At 39.0% G+C, this 24,528-nt stretch overlaps 1 protein-coding gene across 7 annotated transcripts in view; it reads right to left on the bottom strand.

The window, feature by feature from the left end:
* The window catches only part of SNF4Agamma (SNF4/AMP-activated protein kinase gamma subunit), a 998,728-nt gene that overhangs the window by 484,948 nt on the left and 489,252 nt on the right, over positions 1 to 24,528 (bottom strand). For all 7 annotated transcript variants that reach the window (XM_070085706.1, XM_053773265.2, XM_053773263.2 and 4 more), the window contains one exon: positions 14,030 to 14,190. In XM_070085706.1, the coding sequence (XP_069941807.1) occupies positions 14,030 to 14,190 (161 nt within the window). The remainder of the gene's footprint in view (positions 1 to 14,029; positions 14,191 to 24,528) is intronic.

Here is a 24,528-nt window from a genome sequence, read left to right as displayed (position 1 = left end):
TATGGACAAATAGTTGACAGTACGGAATATCATTGCGTAGAAGAAGGGCACTTTCATTAAAGGTCCCATCTGAGAAAGGATCCGAAGAATACAATAAATTATAGCCTGAGATAGGTTGGAAAACAGCCGAGTTTAATTTTGGTTCTTGTAAGCAAGCACCAACAGGGGAAAACCTGGAAAGCAACATCTGAAGCTCACCCCGATTACCCCTGAGGCCGCGGATATTCCACTGTAAATAGGCCATGATTGGCTATGAAGAAAATATCAGGAATCTGTAGGTAAAGGCACCTACGGACTAGAGGGGTTAGAAAAGTCAACGTGTGGTGGCATTGGAAGATGTTCAAGTAGCGAAGGAACGGAGCGTTGCGAAGAATGGGGTTGTGAAGATGGAGGAGAGGGAAGAGAAGGAACAGGAAGTGAATCAGTGTCCATTGAAGGTTTAGTCTCTGCAATATATTCTGAAATGGCTTCAAGTGTTTCTGAATTCAAAGATGTATGGGAGACCATATTGGAGATAGGAGGAGGAGGGTGAGTAAAGATTGGGACAGTAATGGACTGTACCAAAGTAGAGGGGGAGGGAAAAGTGTAAGGGACTGGAGATGAAGTGTGGGGGGGGACAGAAGAGGCAGAAACCTGGGAGGTGACAGAAGAGGGAGAAACTTGGGAGGGGACGGGGGTGGAAGGCATAGTACGAGGAGGAGGGTGAATCTCCACACTTGTAATAGAGCCAGAGAGAGGGGAAGAACTAGGTACAGAGACTGGAAAGGTAAAGTGTGGAGGCGGAAGAAGGGAAGGAAGGGGCAAAGAAGATTTGAGCAATGTGGATTTTTTGGACTTCTGAGTAGAGGGGCGATTGGTATTAGGTGTCGTACGAGGTCTTGTCGATACTGGGGCTTGTGAGGAAGGACGCGAAGATGTGAGAACAGACTGAGTTGTAGTCGGGACGTCAGAGCCAAGGACAGCAAAAGGATTAGATGCCGTAGTGGCTATGGGAGGGGTAACAACAGAGGAGGCTGCAGAAGATGGGACCCCAGAAGTGGGGGGACGTTTGGAAACACGAGAATAAGAAACACGGGGTAGTCTCCCTTGGAGGCGGAGATGAGTAACTGCCATAGCATAAGGGAGACCTTCTGCCTCTTTGAGGCAACGGATTTCACGTTCATTTAAGTAGACCTGGCAACGGCGGGAGTACGAAGGGTGAGCTTCATTACAATTAAGGCAAGATGGAGGTTGACTGCAAGATGTATTAGAATGGTCGTCGGCACCACAGACTGGGCATTCGGCCATAGATCTGCAATATTTCGCTGGGTGACCAAAACGCCAGCAATTTCTACATTGTTGCGGTGTAGGTATCACCTTTCGAACTTGTAACCGATGTCCCGCGACATATACAGAGGACGGGAGTTCTCGGCTGTCAAAAGTTAAACGAGCCACATTGCAAGGGTAACGTCTCCGCCCCCGGGCAGGAAGGACATAAGTGTCTACTTTGAGGATTGGGAGATCCTGGAGTTCCAGCTGTTCAAAAATGTCATTGCCACATGACTGGAAATTCTGTTGGACTATGGTATGGGGCAGAATGACAGTACCACTACAAGAATTGAGAGAAAGATGTTTTTCAATAGTGATAGGAGTAGTATCGATATTCGAAAGGAGAGAAAGATCATGAGCTTGGGTAGCATTCTGGACAGTGACGATGCGCGTACCGCTCTTGAGAGCGTGAAATGAAATATCTCTGCCAACATGACGCAGGAGCGCTTTGGCAATACTATGGTCAGAAAGGTAGGCAGAAGAAGAAGTTGGTCTTAAAGTAAAGAATTTAGTCCATTGTGTGGTTCGAAACTGAGCGTGGAGAGGGAGTGCTTGACGTGTCGGTCGTTTCCGAGTAGAATGGGAAGGTAACGACGGAGCATCATCAGGAGATTGACGTTGGCGTTTAGGAGTAGGACCGGAGTTGGTCCGGCATGAAATGGGTGGGCGATTCGAAAATTGCCGTACCGTAGAGGGAGAAGCCGGAAGCATAGTCAAAGGAGAGCGGAGTTCAGACAAATCGAAGGAGTCAGTCGAAGCCCCGGGACCTGAAGCGGGTGAGGAAACAGCACCAGCAAGAGGTACAGGGGCATCAGGAGTGTCCGAAGAGTGGTCTAAACACAAGGCAGGGTCAGAATGGGGTGCGGTATCAAGAAGGGGCCCGGGGGTAGTGGTTTCATGGACTAGGGCTGCCATGGTTAGGTTACTCCTTTGCTTTTTGTTTTTAAGAAAAAAAAAGAAAGAAGAAAAGAAAATAAAAACAAAAAAAAGAATAAAAAAAGGGGGGAGCGGGGAGGAATAGTTCCCAGGAGGAATGAAAGGGCCGGAAATCTCCCTCCGCGCCCAAGAGGACTCGACACCGCTAGTAGCGCAGATGCAGCATGGAACCCGTGCCATACCCTACCCTCCATGCCAGTAAACCAGCAATCCGGGATAGCAACCTCACATCTGCCGAGCTACCTCGGTGGACAAAAGAGAGGGCGGCCGGATATCCGCCACAAAGCATACCTCCTTCAGCCACCACCCCCGGAATCCGAAAGGTGGCTTCCAGAGATACACCCGTCGCCCAAAAGACACCCAAAGCTACTCCGGGATACCGGAGAGGGATCGGGACATCCCTAGGCAATCCAGATTCCACGGCAAACTACGCCACCGCCAAGAAACCTCAACGGAATGGGATCGACCCCGGTGTCCTTTCCCCTACCTAGGAACTAGCGCGCCTGTGGGAGAAATCACGAAGGCTAAAAAGAGGAAGGGCAAAAGGGAGGGGTGAGGAGGAGGAGGAGGAATGGAAAAAGGGGAGGATGGGGAGGATGGGATAGGGGAGGGGAGAATGGGGGGTAATTAGGTTCGGTCTGAGGAAGAAGACCGACAGGGCTAATTCCTCAGACCAAGAGCCTCTTCACCACGCCAAGGAGCCCCCCTTGAAGAGGCCTGTTCTGGAAGAAAATGCCAAACAGGACCTACATTACTCAGGAGGAAAAGGCACTCCCAGGACACAAGCCTATGAAAGACAGGCTAACTCTCATGTTTTGTTGTAATGCTAGTGGGGATTGTAAAGTGAAGCCTTACTGGTGTATCACTCTGAAAATCCCAGAGTGTTCAAGAAAAACAGTGTCTCATCACTCAACAATACTCTTCAATAAAGGTAAGTGTCATTTTAGTATTTATTTACGTATTTATTCTGCATGTCTCATTGTTTTCTGTGTAGGGAAATGCATATTTCATGTAAAAAAAATTATTTTTTTAATACTTTTGGGTGTCTGAAACAGATTAATTGGATTTCCATTATTTCTTATGGGGAAAATTAATTCGGATAACGATAAAATCTGTTAAGGGCAAGCTCTCTGGAACGGATTAATATCGTTAACTGAGGGTCCACTGTATAAGCAACAAAAGTCCAGAAGTTATACTACAGCTTTATACATCATTAGTGAGGCCTCACCTAGATTATGCAGCTCAGTTCTGGTCTCCATATTACAGAATGGACATCAATTCATTAGAAAATACTCAACGAAAAATGACAAAATTAATTCATAGCATTAGAAATCTTCCTTATGAAGAAAAATTGAAGTCCCTTAAATTACATTCACTTGTTAGACAGAGAATGAGGGGAGACATGATCAAAGTGTACAAGTGGAAGATGGGTATTAATAAAGGGGATATAAATAAGGTCTTGACAATATCTCTCCAAGAGAGAACCCGCAATAATGGATTCAAATTAGATAAGTTCAGATTTAGAAAGGTTATAGGAAAGTATTGGTTTGGAAATAGGGTAGTTGATGAGTGGAACAGTCTGCCTAGTAGGGTTATTGAAGCTAGGACCTTGAGTAGCTCCAATTTTAGGTTGGCTAAATACATGAGTCAGAGGGGTTGGATTTGAGTGGGATTTGCACGTAAGTAAACAGAACTGTCAAAGCTTATTGCTTAGGTAGCATTTATTTGGTTAGTGGGGTGGATTTATGAAGGAGCTGCCTAGTATGGGCCAACAAGCCTACTGCAGTGTTCCTCCTTTCTTATGTTCTTATATTCATCTGCCATTTTACAGACCAAGACATTAATTTGTCCAAATCCTCCTTGAGTTCATTGGTATCCTCCTCAGAATGAATCATATAGCCTATCTTTGTATCATCAGCAAATTTGCACATGTCACTTGTAATTCCTTCATCAAGGTCATTAATGTAAATTATGAACAACCTTGTGGAATGCCACTTGTGACTAATCCCCATTCAGATAGGACCCCATTAATGGAAACTCTCTGCTTTGTTGGTAGGCCATGCCTCTATCCATGCTAGAACTTTACCTCCTATACCATGAGCTGCCACTTTTCTTAAGAGTCTCTTGTGAGGTACTCTATCAAATGCTTTACTAAAATCCAAATAAACAATATCATATTCTTTATCACTGTCTACTGCCTCAAATGTTCTATTGAAGAACGTCAGTAAATTTGTCAGGCAGGAACAACCTCTCGTGAACCCATGCTGAGAGTCGATAATCAAATTATGCTCTTCAAGATGACTTCTAATAATGTCAGCTATAATTGATTCTAATAATCTACCTACTATAGACGTCAGGCTTATTGGACGGTAATTTGAAGGAATGGACTTATCCCCAGATTTGAATATAGGAACCACATTAGCCATCTTCTACATCTCTGGCACAACACCAGTAAGGATGGATGTATTAAACACACTCATTAATGGCTGACTAAGTTCCATCTTGCATTCTTTAAGTACCCTGGAAAACAGCTCATCAGGTCCTGGGAACTTATTTTGCTTCAGTTTGTCTATCTGTTTGATACCCATTTGCCTCGTGACAGTAATTTTGGTTAATTTGAATTCATTAGGAACTGAATAATTCTTAATTTCTGGAATGTCATTTACGTCTTCCTGTGTAAAAACTGACAAAAAATAGTCATTAAATAGGGAACACATTTCCAGTTTGTTATGCATAGCTGTCCATTCCCAATTTTCAGAGGTGCTACTTTTTCCTTCACCTTCATCCTATACACTTGAAAGAACCCTTTTGGATTAGTCTTTGATTCATTAGCAACTCTAATTTCATAATCACATTTAGCCTTTCTCATCCCCTCTTTTACTTCTCGTTTAAGCTGAACATATTGGTCAGTAAGGTTAAACTCTCCTCTTTTGATGCACCTATAAATTCCCATTTTGTCCCCTAATAGATGCTTTAGCCTCCTGTTAACCCATTTGGGATCATTATTATTTGACCTAATTTCTCTCTGGGGAATGTATATACTCTGAGCACACTGTACATTATTAAAAAAAAAAATCATAAACACAGATCCCTTCATAATCGTAAGTATGATCATCGTCAATAAAATCATAAGCAAGATTACCCCAATCAAGATTAGACAGGTGTTCCCTAAGTTCATTATAATTGGCAGGATGAAAATCAGGGATTTTCACTTTATTATCATTATTCTTGTATTCCCAGTTAATGCTAAAAGTGATTGGTTTGTGATCACTTGTGCCAAGCTCTCCAGCAATCTCCAGATTATTTACGAGTGTTTCCTTATTTGACAAGACTAGGTCGAGCAAATTATTACCCCTGGTAGGTTCTGTTACACAATACTTCAGAAAACAGTCCTGAACTACTTCCATAGTCACTGGACTCCAGATTACCGGTCAAAGAAGTCCAGTCAGTTTGACTAAAGTTAAAATCCCCTACTATCACTACATTTTTGTGTCTAGAAGCCCTAACAATTTCATCCCAAAGAAGTCTCCCTCTATCATGATCCAAGGCTGGAGGTCAGTATATTACACCTAGAATTAGTTTTTCTTGACTTACAAACTCTACCCAAACAGATTCTGTTACTAACCCATCTATTTTTATATCTGCTTTTATGCAACAATTTATATTTTCTCGTACATATAATGCAACTCCTCCCCCCTTCCCATTATGTCTATCCACACGGAACAACTTAAACCCTTGAATATTACACTCAGCAATCATATCCCGACTCTTTAAATCATACCATGTTTCAGTTATTGCAATGATATCAAAGTTCCCAGCACACGCTACCAAACGCAGTTCATTAATCTTATTTCTTGCACTTTGACTGTTAGCATAAAATAGTCGTATGTTTTTTCTTCTGCATATTTTTCCTATTTACCTTTGCTTCTACACAGCTTCTGTAATTATCATTACCCAGTGTTACTCGATGACTGTTATTATTAAGATTCATAATATCAAAGCCTAAGGCAATATATCCATATTCATTACATTCCATTTCTAAACCCATACCTCTAACTAATCCTAGTTTAAAGTCCTAACAACACCCTCAACTGAGCTAGAAAGAAAACCCACACCTGCCCTGGATAAGTGAACCCTATCCCTGGCATACATGTCATTTCTATTGTAGAAGTGGTCCCAGTTGTCAATGAATGATACTGCATTATCCCCACAGTGTTTGTCCAGCCAACAATTAATACCAATTGCTCTGGACAACCATTCATTTCTAACACCCCTTCTTAGCAAAATGCCACATGTAACAGGGTGTGCCCCCTTCTTCCTAATTATGTCTATTGCAGTCCTGTACCTTCTAACTAAATCCTCACTTCTGTGCTTGCCTACATCATTGCCTCCAGCACTGAGGCATAAAACAGGATTCATCCCAATACCATGGACAAATACATGAGTGGGAGGGGCTGGGTATGATTGGTGTCGTGGGTACATAATAACATAAGAAAGGAGGAACACTGCGGTAGGCCTGTTGGCCCATACTAGGCAGGTCCTTCACAAATCCAACCCACTAACACAATAAACATACATAAGAACATAAGATAATAAGAAAGGAGAAACACTGCAGTAGGCCTGTTGGCCCATACTAGGCAGGTCCTTCACAAATCCAACCCACTAACAGAATAAGCTTTGATAATTCCATTTACTCACGTCCAAGTCCCACTCAAATCCAACCCCTCTCACTCGTGTATTTATCCAACCTAAATTTGAAACTGCCTAAGGGTTTACCTTCAATAACCCTACTAGGCAGACCGTTCCACTCATCAACTACAATTCTATTTACTCATGTGTCTCCATGCTTGTATGTTCACACATGCGTCTATGGTTCGTTGATACACCTACCATCTGACTTACGACCTGCTCGACATACGTCCACTCGACTTACGACCATGCATCTGGCAGCTGGGCTGGGCCGGCTGATGCACACCGCTGTACAATACTTGACGATACTCTCGGCGGCAATGCGTCATGCAGGCAGCATCAGTTTGAGTAACCCTGCCCTATCAGCAGCATCATACTGTATTAACTGTACTAACTGGACAGTAAATTTCACCAAGGCCCCTAAGATGAAGTCTGAATCTTGCACTGGTGATTGTGGCAAGAAAGGCTCTTACTCTCGAACTCTCTATTTGTTTTCACTGTTTCACATAAACCTGTCTGTATCTATCTGCCTGTATATCTGTGTCTGTCTGTATTATATGTCTGTCTACCTGTGTGTCTGTCTTTCTGTCTACCTGTGTATCTGTCTTTATGTCTACCTGTGTGTCTGTCTTTATGTCTACCTGTGTGTCTGTCTTTATGTCTACCTGTGTGTGTCTGTCTACCTGTGTGTCTTCCTGTCTACCTATGTCTGTCTTTCTGTCTACCTGTGTGTCTGTCTTTCTGTCTACCTGTGTGTCTGTCTGTCTGCTTGTCTGTCTCAGAGCCGCTCATTAAGAGTGTAATTGGTCTTGAAGACGCCATATTAATAATGATAATAACACAATAATAATCACTGAGGTGCATTAAATGTGTATAAAATGTTAATATAGACATTTTGCTTAATCCCTCTATGATTTTTTTTCAAAATTATATAATGAACATGCTACATAACATATAAACATATAAATTAACAAATATGAGATGTTTTTCTGGTCAACTTGACAGAGTGAACAAAAACCATTCATGTCCTGGCTGGTAACAACAACAACAACAACTAGTTTGTTTACATAACTCGCAAACCTTCTACACTCTCATTTTCTCTCTCATTTATTCATTTAATCTTGTTTACTCACCTCTCACTCTACATTAAGACTACAGATATTTTAAGGTAAGTAATGAGTGGACACGATTATTATATTATAGTTTAATAATAATATTATTATTATTAATATTAGTACACATGTATTATTGTAATAATAATAATTATTATTATTAATATTATTATTAATTTAGGGCACTCGAGCACAGCTCCACTGTATAGCACTTTGTCTGGATTTTTTGGGTTATCCTAGGTAATTTATACTATGTATGATAACTTCACTTACGTGTACCTGTGAGAGAGAGAGAGAGAGAGAGAGAGAGAGAGAGAGAGAGAGAGCGCCACATTCAGTCAGCCAGTCAGCCAGTCAGCCAACTACCCACCCGGCCAGCCAGCCAGCCAGCCAGCCGGATACATATTACACATGTTCCAGAGTTGTTTCTCTTTACTTAGGGTATTGGTTATACTACATTCTGGCAGGATGACATTACCAGTGGTATTCTCCCATTCCACTGTGTCGACAATAGTACTTAAGGGCGGATGCAGTCCGCATTTTAACGACATTTTTTTTATGAACCGATTACGTTCATTTTTGGTGTACTATTAGAAGGTTATATCGAGTATCCTGTGCTGAAGTTTCAATCATATCAGCCAAAAAGGAAATGAAATATGCAAAATTTACGAAAAATTACATTTGGCAGCGGAGTCCTACTTAGTGGTACGTGTACTTGGACAAGTGGTTTTGACACTTGCTGCTGATAGAACACCTCTAATTCCATCAAATGTCGTTTTGAATTCTAAAATAAACCTTATCTTCATGCTAAAAAAAAATAAAGTTTCATAACTTTTTTGATATATTGGAAGATGTCGGCCTTGTTGTCCACATAAATCTAAAAATATTTTGGATAGTTCGGAAACACGAACGCTACCTCGTAAAGCAATCATTCTCCTATGTTTGTTGTGAAAATCAAGTCAATTCAATCATAAATAAAGCTGGAATTTCCCTAAATGGGTAAATAACTTACTTTCAAGATATAGGCCGAAGCGCGCGGCACCCCCGCTGCCCGGGAAATAATTTTTTTCCCCGAAAAATTCGCTTTATTTTACACTTTTTGCGTGACCTACGAGTGTTTATTACAGTTAACCATTGTAAATCCGTTTTCTCTCATCACTGATGAGAGAGGTCAGACCCTCTCTTCACCTTCAGGGGAAATATCGATAGAAATTTTTTCCTCGGGGCGTCATATTATGCTATGTATTTTTTTTTAAGGTGTACTTTTTATGTTTATATGCTATTATTATATTGCATTATATCATAATAGATCAATTGTGATAGATAAATAAGCCTTATAATTGATATTAGCATGGGTATGGAATATTTTGTTGGCTGGAGGTGTCGGCCATTTTGTGCACTATTCCCAGGGGTTCCCGATTGGTGCCGTGACCATATTAGCTCCGCCCGCTCGGGAATGATCTCAGATGGTGAATTTGTATTATATTAGACAAAGATATAAGAAAACGATAAAAATAACACGGGGAAAAACGTAACAAAAACGTAAACAAAGCCGAGTCAGCGCTTCTTACGCAATATGTTGCGTCAGCGCTGTCACCATGCCTGTTATAAATGGCTGTAATTCCTTTTAGAAACATCGTACAAGGATAATAATTATACCAGCGTGTAGCCAGAAAGTTCAGCTATTTTTTGGTAACAATAACTCAGTTTTCATATATTTTCAAATTTTTTTTTGCTCCGCGCGCGGGAACTCAGTATCATATGATACTGTATGCAATGTAAAATTTACAATACAGTTCACTACCATGTATACATTATATACAGTATATAAATAATTAAAATATAACAATAGAAGTAAATTATGGTAAAAAGAATGAAATAATGATTGTACATTACATTACAGTACTATGTAGGTGGTTTATATAGGAAAGGTTTGACATTATGCCCTACCCAGTACATCGGCAATTTTTAAAGGTTTGACTTAGGTCCATTTTGACTTACGACTGGTTGGTCGGAACTAAGCTTGGTCGTAAGTTGGATGGTACCTGTCTTTTGTTTTTGCTTTTTATTTTGTGACTCTCTTTAATTTCACTGTGAAAAATGTCAAAAAGAGCTGCAGTAACCCCTATCAGTAATAGTGAGAAAAAGAAAAGGAAGCATCTGATGTTATCAATAATGCAGCAAGTAGAGTTACTGCAGAAGCTTGATCGTGGTGTGTCAGTGCGGCATCTTACTGAAGAATATGGTGTTGGAACTACCACTCTTTATGATTTAAAGAAACAGAAAGACAAGTTACTGAAGTATTATAGTGACAGTGATAACCAAAAACTAATCAAAAAAAAGAAAACACTGTATAGGGCAAAAAAATGAAGATCTTGACTGTGTGCTAATGGAGTTACAGGAAGCTGACATCGAAGAAATGCTGAACATTGACAATGATGCACCTGTTGTGCATTCCTTGACTGATGGTGAAACTGCTGAAATGGTGTTAAATACAAATAAGCAATTGCTAGCCTTGAACAACGTGCATTTATCAGTGAGCAAGAGATTATGGCAATTTACTCAGATAAAGAGAGATTGCTTAGACAGAAATCTATGTTAATAAGAGAGATGACACTTGAAGAAGTCTTTAAAAAAGCGGTCTGTCAATTGTCTTGAAAATAGTCTTAAGAATCATGTTCCTGGTCTATAATTATCCCATTATTTCATTTATCAATATATTACTCCATAAATAAACCGTAGTAGCATTTGTCTTTATTTATCCCACTTAGTGTGAGTACTCATACAGTTTTGCTGCAGTGTTAGTGTTTGATTATGGGGTGCTGCCCTAGACCCCACCTTCATTCTGAAATTCGAAAAATTCTGAAATTCGAAACATTACTGGCCCCAATGGTTTTGGATAAAGGAATGTGGACCTGTACATTCAAAATACAGCCTCTCCTCACTTAACAACAGAGTTCCGTTCCTAAGATCACGTCAGTAAATGAATTCATCACTAAGTGAGGAGCATACTGTAATGGCAGTCGGTTTGTGTCAATCATCTTTGATATTTTAATGTCAATAAATAACAAAAAAAAGGCACAATACCGTGACTGGAACGATACACAAATAATGTCAAATCTGCACCATTTATAACATCTCTGGTATATTTTTAAATGTTCATACAGTAGTGTACTGTATATTGTAATAAACAGAACAGAGGAAATCAGCTCTAATTACATTATTTAGATATGCATACTGGTCAGAGAGCATGTTGCAAGTCCAAGTCATTGGTAAACAAGTATGCTGCTAAGTGAGGAGAGGCTGTATACTATTTTATTATCACTAAACAACTGAAAGAAATCTAAATTACCATATTTTAAGCCACATGCAAAAATTAAAATATAAATTACCCTGCATTCAGTATTGCTAAAGTTTTGCATACATGTTTAAGGCTGTCTACTGTCTTGTTGATATCAATGACCATCCTGCTGTCTCCAAGGAACTTGACCACTTTCCACCACATGACACCACCCTCCACCATATGACACCACCCTCCACCACATGACACCATCTTCCACCACATGACACCACCTTCCTCCATATGACACCACCCTCCACCACATGACATACCACCTGAACATGACACCACCCACCACACAAAAGTGCTTCTTTATGATGTACAGTATGCAAGAGTATGCAATAATGCAGTGTCCATGCTAGCTGCATTATTGATAAATGTTTTAACTCTACCTCAGTGCACCCCCACCCACACTGTACCTCTCTTTCAGTGCATCCCTCACTGCATCTCTCCTTCAGTGCCTCCCCCTCACTGCAACTCTCCTTCAGTGCCTCCCCTCACTGCATCTCTCCTTCAGTGCCTCCCCCTCACTGCATCTCTCCTTCAGTGCCTCCCTCACTGCATCTCTCCTTCAGTGCCTCCCCCTCACTGCATCTCTCCTTCAGTGCCTCCCCTCACTGCATCTCTCCTTCAGTGCCTCCCTCACTGCATCTTTCCTTCAGTGCCTCCCTCACTGCATCTTTCCTTCAGTGCCTTCCTCAATGCACCTTTCCTTCAGTGCCTCCCTCACTGCATCTTTCCTTCAGTGCTTCCCTCACTGCATATCTCATTCACACATCTTTACTGCCTCTCTGCCTCACTGCCTCTCTCATTGGCCATCTCTGTCACTGTCTTTAACACCAGCAATAACTATTACATTCATTGCATGTATGATCATATGCACTGAAATAGTAACCATGCAAAATATAATATTATCTACAGTCACTAACTTGTCATAAATTATTAATCACACAAAATAAATTAGCAAGCAGAACACAAGAAAATCAAGAGGTGTGAGTGTATATGGTACATAGTGGTTACCTGTTACTGTCAGGTGTATATTACATAGTTTGTTTACCTGTTACTGTCAGGTGTATATTATACAGTTTGTTTACCTGTTATTGTCAGGTGTATAGTATACAGTTTACCTGTTACTATCCAGTGTATAGTATACAGTTTGTTTACCTGTTATTGTCAAATATATAGTACAGTGGTGCTTATGAGTTTAATTCATTCCATGACCGAGCTTGTAACTCTGCTCGTATATCAAACCAATTTTCCTCACTGAAATTAACTGAAATGCCATTAATCCGTTCCAGCCCCAAAAAAAACCACCCCAATTTTTTTGTTATGGGTTTTTAAATAAGACAAATGTATTTATAATTAAGAAATACAGTGGACCCCCGCTTAACGATCAGCTCCCAATGCGACCAATTATGTAAGTGTATTTATGTAAGTGCGTTTGTACGTGTATGTTTGGGGGTCTGAAATGGACTAATCTAATTCACAATATTCCTTATGGGAACAAATTCGTTCAGTAATGGCACCTGAACATACTTCTGGAATGAAATAATATCGTTAACCAGGGGTCCACTGTATTGTGTACTACACCCACCTTCACTATTCCACCCACCACCATCTCTACCAAACCCACCACCCTCACTACTACACCCACCACCATATCTACTCCACCCACCATTATCACTACTCTATCCACCACCTTCTCTACTACACCCACCACCCTCACTACTCCACCCACCACCCTCACTACTCCACCCACCACCCTCACTACTCCACCCACCACCATCACTACTCCACCCACCACCATTTCTACTCCACCCACCACTATCACTACTCCACCCACCTCCATCACTGCTCCACTAACCACCATGACTACTCCACCCACCACTATCAGTACTTCACCCACCTTAATGTTTCTGGAAAAACCCGAGTGTTGAAATGGAGGTTACCTCTTCCCTGGATTTATACAAGAACCAAACAACGGACGAAGTGCCTCACTACAATCTGGGATTAGTGTAAGAGTATTATCTTTCCAGTTATGTCTTGGAAGAGCATGTGGGATGGGACGAAGTACCTGACATTCCTCTGGGTACAAAGTTGGATTGATTTCAGACACGCTGCCAACTAGTGGCTGCATTTCTGAAGCTTGCTCGTAACTCGGATTTTTGGCTCGCAACTCAAAGCAAAAAATCGACCAAGCAATGGCTCATAACTCGGAAAACTCGTAAGTTGGGGCACTCATAAGTCAAGGTACCACTGTATACTGTTTGTTTACCTGTTGCTATCAGGTGTATAGTTTACAGTTTGTTTACCTGTTGTTATCAAGTGTACAGTGTTCAGCTGGTTTACCTGTTACTGTCAGGTGTATAGTGTACAGTTTGTTTATCCATTGCTGTCAGGGGTATAGTTTGTTTATCCACTGCTGTCAGGTGTATAGTGTACAGTATGTTTGCTTATTGCTGTCAGATGTAGAGTGTACAGTTTGCTCATCTGTTGCTGTCAGGTGTATGGTGTACAGTATATGTGTATTTACGTATTGCTGTTGGGTGTATAGTGTACAGTATATTTATGTATTGCTGTCAGGTGTATAGTGTACAGTTTGTTTACTTGCTACTGTCAGGTGTATACTGTACAGTTTGTTTACCTGTTGCTGTCAGGTGCACGGTTTCTTGGTTGTAGGCCAGGATGTGGTGCTCCTGCATGCCAAGTGTGGTACACATCGTCACGTGTTTGTTGATCAACAGGGGTAACATCCCCACTGCGTCTGCCACTGCGATTACTGCCACTTGGTGACACAAGTGTGTGCTAAAGAAAAGAAATTAACATTTTAATAATACTGAAATAAGAAATCACTTTGTCACTCATTACTTACCAGCTAATACTTTCAGTACCAATGATGTTCAAAATGGCTGTAAGTTAACTTTATATCAGGTAACATGATTAATAGTAATAATAATAATAATAATAATAATAATAATAATAATAATAATAATATAGTAAAAATAAGCATTTCGGATTGCAAAAGGAAATATGAAATTGATACATATGTTCAGTATGTATTAGGACTGCAGTTAAAGGTACCTACCAGTACAGGTACACATTTTAACATCTGATCCAGAATCAATCTGCATCACATATTAAAATATGGTGAGTCAGTAGTATTTCTTAAAGAGCACAAATGAAAGGAGGAACATAAAAAAATATAGAAATATTCCTCATCTAATGCTGTGTATCTTTCAGTTGAGAAATATGATCCTAGAGAGGAACCCTGGAGGATGTATGTAGGCCTTGTAGAAACAACACAACTGTAATATCACTTCAAATTTCAATCATGATGTTTTTCAGAGATGTTTTTCAGGGACAGACCATTGATATTATTTGTGGTGTTTACTTTAAAATATTTTGTATAAGTGTATAACTGTGAGTGGTACCTTATTTTATGGGGTGCAGTAAGAGGACAGTGCACCCACCACTTGAATTCCTTAATTACTACCATCATTACCTCTAAGATACAGAATATTTGACACTTTTGATAAACATCACAGTATAGTAAATAACATTTATTGAAATATTATGGATAATTCCTCTTCACAATCAAATATTTGTTTTAATAATAAAACAGCTATAAAAAATGCATACTTAGCACTAGGAAAACAGTCGAACGGCAATATAAAACATGCAGACTAGCAGATGAAAAGGCAGACATTGTTATATCAATGTGCATGATGTAATGTAAGTAAGTGCAGGGAAGCAAGACTTAAAACATGCCATGTTATTACTTATAAAATGAGGAGACAAGTTAAAGTTTGGCATTAAAAGACAAGCAAAACTAATATGGGGTGACAACCTGGAAGTGACAACCTGGGTGACAACATAGAAGTGACAACCCACAAAATAGGAAGGACCAACGTGAGGAACATAAGGCAGTGATTAACGAAGATCAAACCTACCATGTCTTATCTAAGGTTAAACCATATCTTGTATAAAATGAAGAATAATTTTGTACTGATTTTTTTACCAACTTGGAAAATCTACTATTAGCACCTACCAGTGGTGTTCACAGTGTCTTACACTAACTTCCTCTCTACATTTTTTTTCACATTCTTTACTCTAAATTTGCTTAAATAATAATAATAATAATAATAATAATAATAATAATAATAATAATAATAATAATAATAATAATAATAATAATACTGTAATAATAATAAATTTTCACATAGTTTTTACAAAATTGGATAACATTTAATAGCACACATGGAAAGCCGTGGTTATGCAGAGCATTTCAGGCAAACTAAAACTTAAGACTAACAGAACATGATATAACTCAATAAACACTGTACATATATGTATACTAAGACATTAAAGATGCAAAGAATAAAAGTACTGTAATTCTAGTGAATTATAACAATAAATATACATGAAAGTAGATTAAAAGCAAAACATGGCACATAACAATAAAAAAAATGGGTTGGGTCAAACTCCAGCCCAAAAATTATGTTCGAGGCACAATTTTTTTTACAGATTATGTGACATTTAATACAGTAACTTAAAAGCTAGATGTACTGATTACTTTTAGTAACAAAACTCAGTACAGTATAAAGAAGTAGTGCTCGTATGGAGAAACCAATACAAAAAAGTAGAAGGTATTTACAGTGATGAGGTAAATCATTTACCTACAGCGTCTAGGCACTCAGTGAAAGTTTTCGCTTAGCTCTGAACTAATACTGTTCCAATTTTTCAGTTTACCTGTTCACTTATTCTACATCTTTGGTTCTTTAATTTGCAGAGAATTTCTATAGATGCTCAATCAAACAAAAGGGATATCAAAGAAGTACGGAGGAACCTCGGTAGGCAAACATCCCCCTACTCAAACAAACTTCAGCACTCGACCAAACAAACACGACATGCCAGAACTTCACTGTAAACTATTTTGCATATCTTAGCATTTTATGGTATTTTCTTATATTTTTTTATATAAATAAGTCATCATAGGGCCTACAAAGATTAGTGATAACAACCAACCAAAAAGAAAATTGGTTGCAAAGAATTTGTTCGATGCTGTAACGGATTACCACTCAGACAGCCTTCTGGAATGAATTACATTCGAGTACTGAGGTTCCACTGCATTTGTTTCTGGTGTGGTGTCTACTATAAGCATTCTATTATTATTCTCTAGGAATTGCCTGAGTTCAGAATCAGCATTACAGTGCAATATTTTGAACACAATTAAATGGATGTGTGAACTTCATCCATATTCTATAGGTATTAGGAATTTGAGTAAGGAAATAGTGTGTTTGTATTGGTAGCTTGTGATTGTTCTGAGAGCTGCCTTTTGTTGAGCTACAACTGGACTGAGGTAAGTTGCTGAAGGACATCTCCAGAAACAAATCTCATAAGTGAGGTATGAGTAGATGAGGGAAAGGTAAAGTTTTATGAGTTGCAGGTTGTGGAACACTGGAGAGAATTTTGAAAAGTACCTCTACATAGCACTTTGTCCACCATCAGAAACACTAGCAGCTCTGATGAAGCATGTTACATAGTATGCAGTAGTACAGCATGTTACTAAGCATACAGCAGTACAGCTTGTTATAGTGTAAAGTATAGCATGATACTAAGTGTTCACAGTAGTACAGCTTGTTATAGAGTATAGTACTGAATGGAATGCATGGGGCTTCAACCCATGGCAAGTGAATCCTAAAATTCAAAGGCCAGTGATTTGTTTGCAATCGTGTTATTATGATTTCATGAGTCAATACAGCATGTTACATATTATAAAGTAGTAGAGTATGTTAGACAATACAGCAAGTCCTCACTTAACGGCGTTTTGTTATAATGTTGATAAAAAAAAAAATGATTCTGGGCCGGGGCCATTGTCTGTGTGGAGTCTGCACATTTTTCCCATGTCTGCTTGGGTTTTCTCCAAGTACTTCGGTTTCCTCTCACATCCCAAAGATGTGCACATTAGGTTAACTGGCATGTGTAAATTGTACTAGTATGAGTGAATGTGTGTGTGTGAGAGTGCACTCGTTATTGTTTGTTTTTAGTGCATGGTGGTAGGAGGTGCTCCTTACAATTTCTGCTTTGCAAACATTTATTCCTCAATTTAAGTGACAGTGAGTGCAAAAGGTGAACCGTGCACCCCCTGATGTTTATATCAATTAGCTTATAGTAAAATTGGTTTTACTATATGTCGTTTCACTTATAGTCACAGTAGCCAAGAACCTGTTAACAACATTAAGTGAGGACTTACTGTATATCAAAGTATAGAAGTACCACATATGCTAGTATACAAGTCGAACCTTTACAATTTTGAGGTGTCAATTCAGGTTTAGGCCTATATTCACCGAACAGTCAAACATAGGGGAGTTGAATTACTAGCTTAAAATATCATAGTTTCTACAATTTAATTTCATTCTATATTATTTTTACTACAGTAAATGTAAAGTCTCAAATTAATGAGTTATAATTTTCATCAAATTACTTGTAAATACATGTATGGTGTGCAATAGACCACTGTAGCAAAACTGTTTAAAAACACATAATGTCTCTATTCATGGAAGACCTAATAGCATGCCAGACCCAACACCTCAGACAGTTGTGCAGCTTGTATTTATGCATGTGATAGGACTGACTTCATATTCCTAGTATTTTAGTTATTATTTTTAACAGAATGTAATATTCCTTTTATTAAAAATGTGTATGGGGAACAAAAATACAACCGGTAACAAGCAGCAAATATAACTTGCAACTGGTACAAGTTACAGTACTAGAATTATAGCTAGACTAGTAGTGTCACTTCCCTCCTTCAGTAATGTGTTGTGGCCTTATTTTCACCTCTGTACGTATCAGCAACTTTTATACTCGATGTATTAGCCAACCACTAGTTTTAAAGTATTTTTTTGTTTAACACATCAATATATAAGCTCACATATACAATATGTAATACACCACAGTATATAACATTACAGAGTATAATGGTATCCAGCAATACATAATGCCCTTGTATGACACCACTGCCATATTACATCATTGTTTTATAACACCACTGCTATATGACACCACTGGAATATAACATCATTGCTTATGACACCACTGGAATACAATATCACTGCTTTATGACATCAATGTTATATGACACGACACCACTGCTATATGACATCATTGCTATGTGACACCAATACTATATGACACCACTGCCATATGACATCATTGCTTTAGGACACCCCACCCACATGTAATGTAAACAAACAAGGTGAACACGTCTGGTTTTCGTTCATACACTTTTTGTATTATACCACAATACAAACACTTTACACTGTGTAGAAGTTGTCTCCACATTGATACGGTAGAATAAATAAAGAGAAACATTACCATTCTCATGTAACACCATTTTTAGAAGAAATGATGCTCTGAGTGAAGGCATATGGAAATAAGTCACTTTGTCTGACTTTTTTTAATTATCCTAGGTTCTCTACACATATGCTGCTATGTATGATAAACTATGTAACTGTATTTGTGTATACCTGAATAAACTTACTTACATATGAGAGGAATAATTTTCTAGTTACCCCCAGTAATATTATGGTGTACACATTTTCTCTGATGTTGGACTACAAGTCGCCTGGCTACCACAAGCCCTACAAGTTGCCTGGCTACCACATCTCATATTTATGTTAATTTATTCTACTGTGGGGTGTATTTATCATGTTTATATGCTACGTAGCATGTTTACCATATAATTTTGAAGAAAATAATATAGACAGATTAATGGAGATGTCAATATTAAAGTAATATACGACATTTAATGCGCCCAAGAGATTACATATTATTATTAATATGCCGTCAAGAGTAGAGAGATTCTTAGTGATTTTAATGTGTACAGTATTTGCATGCCAGCACAGTGTGTAAGTATATTTAGGTACAAGTACACATAAGTATAATCATCAGAGTACATATAAAATATGCAATAACTTTAAAACACTTGAAATTTTGGAAACTCTCCAGACATTATAGCTAGATGTGCTCACGGAGAATGTAAACAAACTGGGTGGGGCATGCCATATTAGAAAGACCAGGAGCCGTATAGCAAGTTTTGGTCATAATTTGAAATCGCTGTATTAGCGGAATGGCAAGGGCAGAACGCCATAAAGTGGGGCCCTACTATACGTATTTGCATATATACTAGTGTTCGATAGTGTTAATCATTACAATATATATGTATTACTACTGATATACAACATATTACAATCGTGCAAGGCAGAATATTAGAATGAAACATTAACTGACCACAATATAATATAATGTAGCAGGACACAGCACAATATAATATAATGTAGCAGGACACAGCACAATATAATACAATGTAGCAGAACACAGCACAATATTATATACTGTTGTAGGACATAGTACAATATAGCAGAACATAGTACAATACGTATAATACAATGTAGCAGGCCACAGTACAATATAATACAATGTAGCAAGACATAGTACAACACATATAATACCTATGAAGCAGGATATAGCATAATACAGTGGAACCTATACTTGTGAGCACATCCACTTGTGAGTTTTTCCAAATACAAGCAGTCAATTGGTTGATTTTTTGCTTCCATACGCGAGCGAAATTTCCATAAGCGAGCGGGCCTCAAGGGAGGTTCCTTGATGCTGGTAAGGGGCTCTTGCTCATGATCTAGGGAATTGGATCTCATTTGTTTGTTGGACTATCATATTGAAACTTGGGCAATACATGATAAGATGATGATTCTTAACGTACACCAAAAATGAAAGATATCGGACCATAAATAATGGAGTTCACTTCTCAGCAATTAGCCACCCCTGAGCGGTATTTTCGTATGGTTTTTATGGCTGTATTCTCTTTTTTTTTTTTTTTGACTCATTTGATAAAATGGAAGATATATTACAGAAATAGATGATTTTGATTGGTTTCACTACGAAAAGTACCTTTAAATTGAGCTCAAAGTAGGAGAAATTTTTTAATTTTTGGCAATGTTAAGAGTAAACAAATGACATCACTGTCTATTCCAATATGCAGTTGTGAATGGGCGGACATTATTTATACAATTATTACAACAATGCAGTAGTCTGCATAACAGTAAATCTTCTATTTTTTGAGTGAATAAAAATTACAAATTATTTATATTGTAATAATAATACAAATAATAATAATAATAATAATAATAATAATAATAATAATAATAATAATAATATGTATAATAATTTAATAATGTAATATGATAATATTAATACGTATAATAATAATACATGTATAACAATAATGTACTATATTACAATAATTATAATAATAGACGGCTTCAAAAGGCTGTCACTAGATGGCAGTGTTTACCACAACAAAGCGGGAGCGGTTGTGGCCACCTCCACCCGGCAATCGTAAATTTCGCCAATCATAGGGGTATTTTCGTATAAACATGGACTCGCTTTTCATAGGCTGACTTGCGAGTCGTAGTTCGTCCGGGACGCGTACCCACAGCGTGAGCCGGGGCGGCAGCCAATCTGGCATTGCTTACCACTGAGCAAAGGTCCCCTCACGTGCTCCAGCGAAATATTTCATAATATTCCATTTATTTTAGTGCTTGCAAGTACTAAATAAGCTACCATGGCTCCAAAGAAAGCTCCTAGTGCCAAGCCTGTGGTAAAGAAGGTGAGAAATACGATTGAATTTAAGAAAATCATCATTGAACAATATGAAAGTGGTACAAGTGTGGCCGAACTGTCCAGGATGTATAAGAAACCCTACACAACCTTATGTTCCATAGTGGCCAAGAAAAAGGAAATAAAGGATGCTGTTGTTGCAAAGGGAGTAACTATGCTGACAAAAATGAGATCACCAGTACTGAAAGAGGTTGAGAAGTTATTATTGGTGTGGATAAATGAGAAACAATTAGCAGGAGATACTCTTATGACTTCGATTATTTGTGAAAAGGCTAGGCAGTTGCATGAAGATTTGGTAAAGAAATTGCCTGCAAAAAGTGGTGATGTGAGTGAATTTAAGGCCAGCAAAGGCTGGTTTGAGAGATTTAAGAACCGTACTGGCATACACAGTGTGGTAAGGCATGGTGAGGCTGCCAGTTCGGACCACAAGGCGGCTGAAAAATATGTGCATGAATTCCAGGAGTACATAGAGGCTGAAGGACTGAAACCTGAACAAGTGTTCAATTGTGACGAAACAGGCCTCTTTTGGAAGAAAATGCCAAAGAGGACCTTCATTACACAAGAGGAAAAGGCAATGCCAGGACACAAGCCTATGAAAGACAGGCTGATGCTAATGTTCTGTGTTACTGCTTGTGGGGATTTCAAAGTGAAGCCATTACTAGTGTACCATTCTGAAAATCCCAGAGTGTTCAGGAAAAACAATGTTATGAAGAGTAAATTGTGTGTGTTTTGGAAATCTAATAGTAAGGCATGGGTCAAGAGGGAAATTTTCGTCGAGTGGTTCAATGAAGTGTTTGGCCCTAGTGTGAAGGAGTATCTCCTGGAAAAGAAATTGGATCTCAAGTGCCTGTTAGTAATGGCTAATGCACCTGCTCATCCTCCAAACTTGGATGACCTAATTTTCGAGGAGTTTGGGTTCATCACAGTAAAGTTCTTGCCCCCGAATACCACTCCTCTCCTCCAACCCATGGACCAGCAGGTTATTGCAAACTTTAAAAAACTCTACACAAAAGCAATGTTTCACAGGTGCTTGACTGTGACCACAGACACTCACTTGACCCTAAGGGAATTTTGGAGAGAACACTTCAGCATCCTCCATTGCATAACCCTTGTAAGTATGGCTTGGGAGGGAGTGACTACCAGGACTTTGAACTCTGCCTGGAGAAAATTGTGGCCAGATTGTGTCGACAAGAGGGATTTTGAAGGATTTGGGACTGACCCTAATGAGCCTATGTCTGTTGTAAAATCAATTGTGGCACTGGGGAGTTCCATGGGGTTGGATGTGAGTTTGGAGGATGTGGAAGAATTGGTGGAAGACCACAATGAAGAGCTCACCAATGAGGAGCTGCAAGAGCTTCAGCAGGAAGAGCAACACATCGCAGCTCAGAATCTTGCTGCAGAGGAGGAGGAAGAAGGTGCCTTCTTCAGAAATTAAAGAGATTTTTACTATGTGGGGTAAGATGGAAAGCTTTATGGAGAAACATCACCCTAACAAGGTTGTTGCAAGCCAGGTTGGCAACATGTACAGTGACAAAGTCTTGGGCCATTTTAGGGAAGTGTTAAAGAGACGCCAGAAACAGAGCTCTCTCCACAGTTATTTTGTGAGACAGGACTCCAGTGACTCTCAAGGTGGTCCTAGTGGCATTAAGAAACAGAGAAGAGAAGCAACCCCAGAAAAGCAAATGGTACCTGAGGTGTTGATGGAAGGGGATTCCCCTTCCAAACTATAAACAATCCACTCTCTCTCCTCCTCCAGTCTCCCATACACTAAGAAGAATCTCCAATAAAGGTAAGTGTTATGCTGTTAATGTTTCATTCATCATTTCCCATTGTATTGTTTATGTACTACATGTATATTTCATGTTAAAAATTTTTTTGTTTTAATACTTCTGGGTGTCAGGAACGGATTAATTGTATTTACATTATTTCTTATGGGGAAAATTGATTCGTAAATCGTAAATTTCGTTTATAGTAACGGCTCCAGGAACGGATTAATTACAAAAAACGAGGGACCATTGTAATAATGTCGGTAGAATTACCAACAATATGTAAAGTAAAAGGACACAAGTGCAACTAATGTGACATTTTTATTGTGGCAATGTTTTGCTCTCCAGGAGCTTTGTCAAGCCATTACAAACAGCACATGGACGCAGAGGGTATATATAGGCTCAGAGTGAGGTGCAATACTAGTGGTAGTAGTAGTGATGTAAGTTGTAATAGTAATAGTAATACAACATGGTAGAACAATTAACTTGCATTTGAGTAAAAGGATATAAAAGCTATTACTTGGGTAACATAAAAATAGGTTAGACAGTTATTTCTATTGGAGGCTGGATAGAGAAGGCATGTTTCAATGTTCACTCTCTGTAATGTGCTTGTATATTATTAACAGGAGAGACTATGTGATGGCAGGGTTTACTGCTTTCAGGAGGATTCTTACTAAGACTTCAGAGATGGTGAAGCTGCCTTCGTTTTGTTTAATTGTATTAGAAACAATGATTAGTGCTGATTCAAGGCACTTACGTCTGCGGAAATTAGCTTCTTTGATCACTAATTGGGCGTCCCTGAATTTCATGCGATGATTGGTGGACAAACATCTTTCCTGCCTTCTGGGGACCATCAGCCCCGCTCATCTTAAGCATCCAGGAGACCTCAACCGCATCTGAAACCTCTCCATCCGTAACAAGAAACTAAGAAGTTTGGATGTGACTTCCCTCTTCACAAAAGTACCTACCACAAAAGCCATCAAGGTTCTACAACGTAAAGTCAATCAGGACCTTAATCTTCCTCTACCTCCCGGAGATTTTGTTGACTTGATTGAACTCTGTGTTAATTTCAACTGTTTTTCTTTCAATAACAGGCTCTACAAACAAACCTACGGCATAGGAATGGGGTCCCCCATCAGTGCCGTCTTAGCCAACTTGTACATGGAACACCTAGAGTCTGAACACTTCGCCAACATCATCCCTTCAAGCATCACTTGGTTACGTTATGTGGATGACGTCCTCGTAATAACTCCCAAACGTTTTGATGTACGAAATCTTCAGGCAAGGCTCAACACAGCTGAACCAGCAATCCAGTTTACACTAGAAGAAGAGTCCAATGACAAGCTACCTTTCCTAAACGTCCTCATTCACAAAGAACTAGATAACAACCTGAGATTTCAAGTTTGTCGGCAACCTACAAATAGAAATGATCTCACACACTTCTATTCCAGTCAAGATACTAAGACCAAAAGAGGCATCATCAACAGATTTTTCCTAAGAGCATACCGAATTTGTAGTCCTGAGTTTCTTGACGAGGAATGTACATACATTCACCAAACCTTCACTGATTTACATTTTCCTTCCCTTTTCATCAAAGACTGCAAGAAAAGAGCTCTTCAGATCATTAATTCTCCACGCACCAACACCACTGCTAACAAAAGTTATAATTCTCCCCAACAGC

This window comes from Cherax quadricarinatus, chromosome 17 (assembly GCF_038502225.1).
Source record: "Cherax quadricarinatus isolate ZL_2023a chromosome 17, ASM3850222v1, whole genome shotgun sequence".
NCBI classification, from domain to species: domain Eukaryota; kingdom Metazoa; phylum Arthropoda; class Malacostraca; order Decapoda; family Parastacidae; genus Cherax; species Cherax quadricarinatus.
This window is presented reverse-complemented; position numbering and strand designations above follow the sequence as displayed.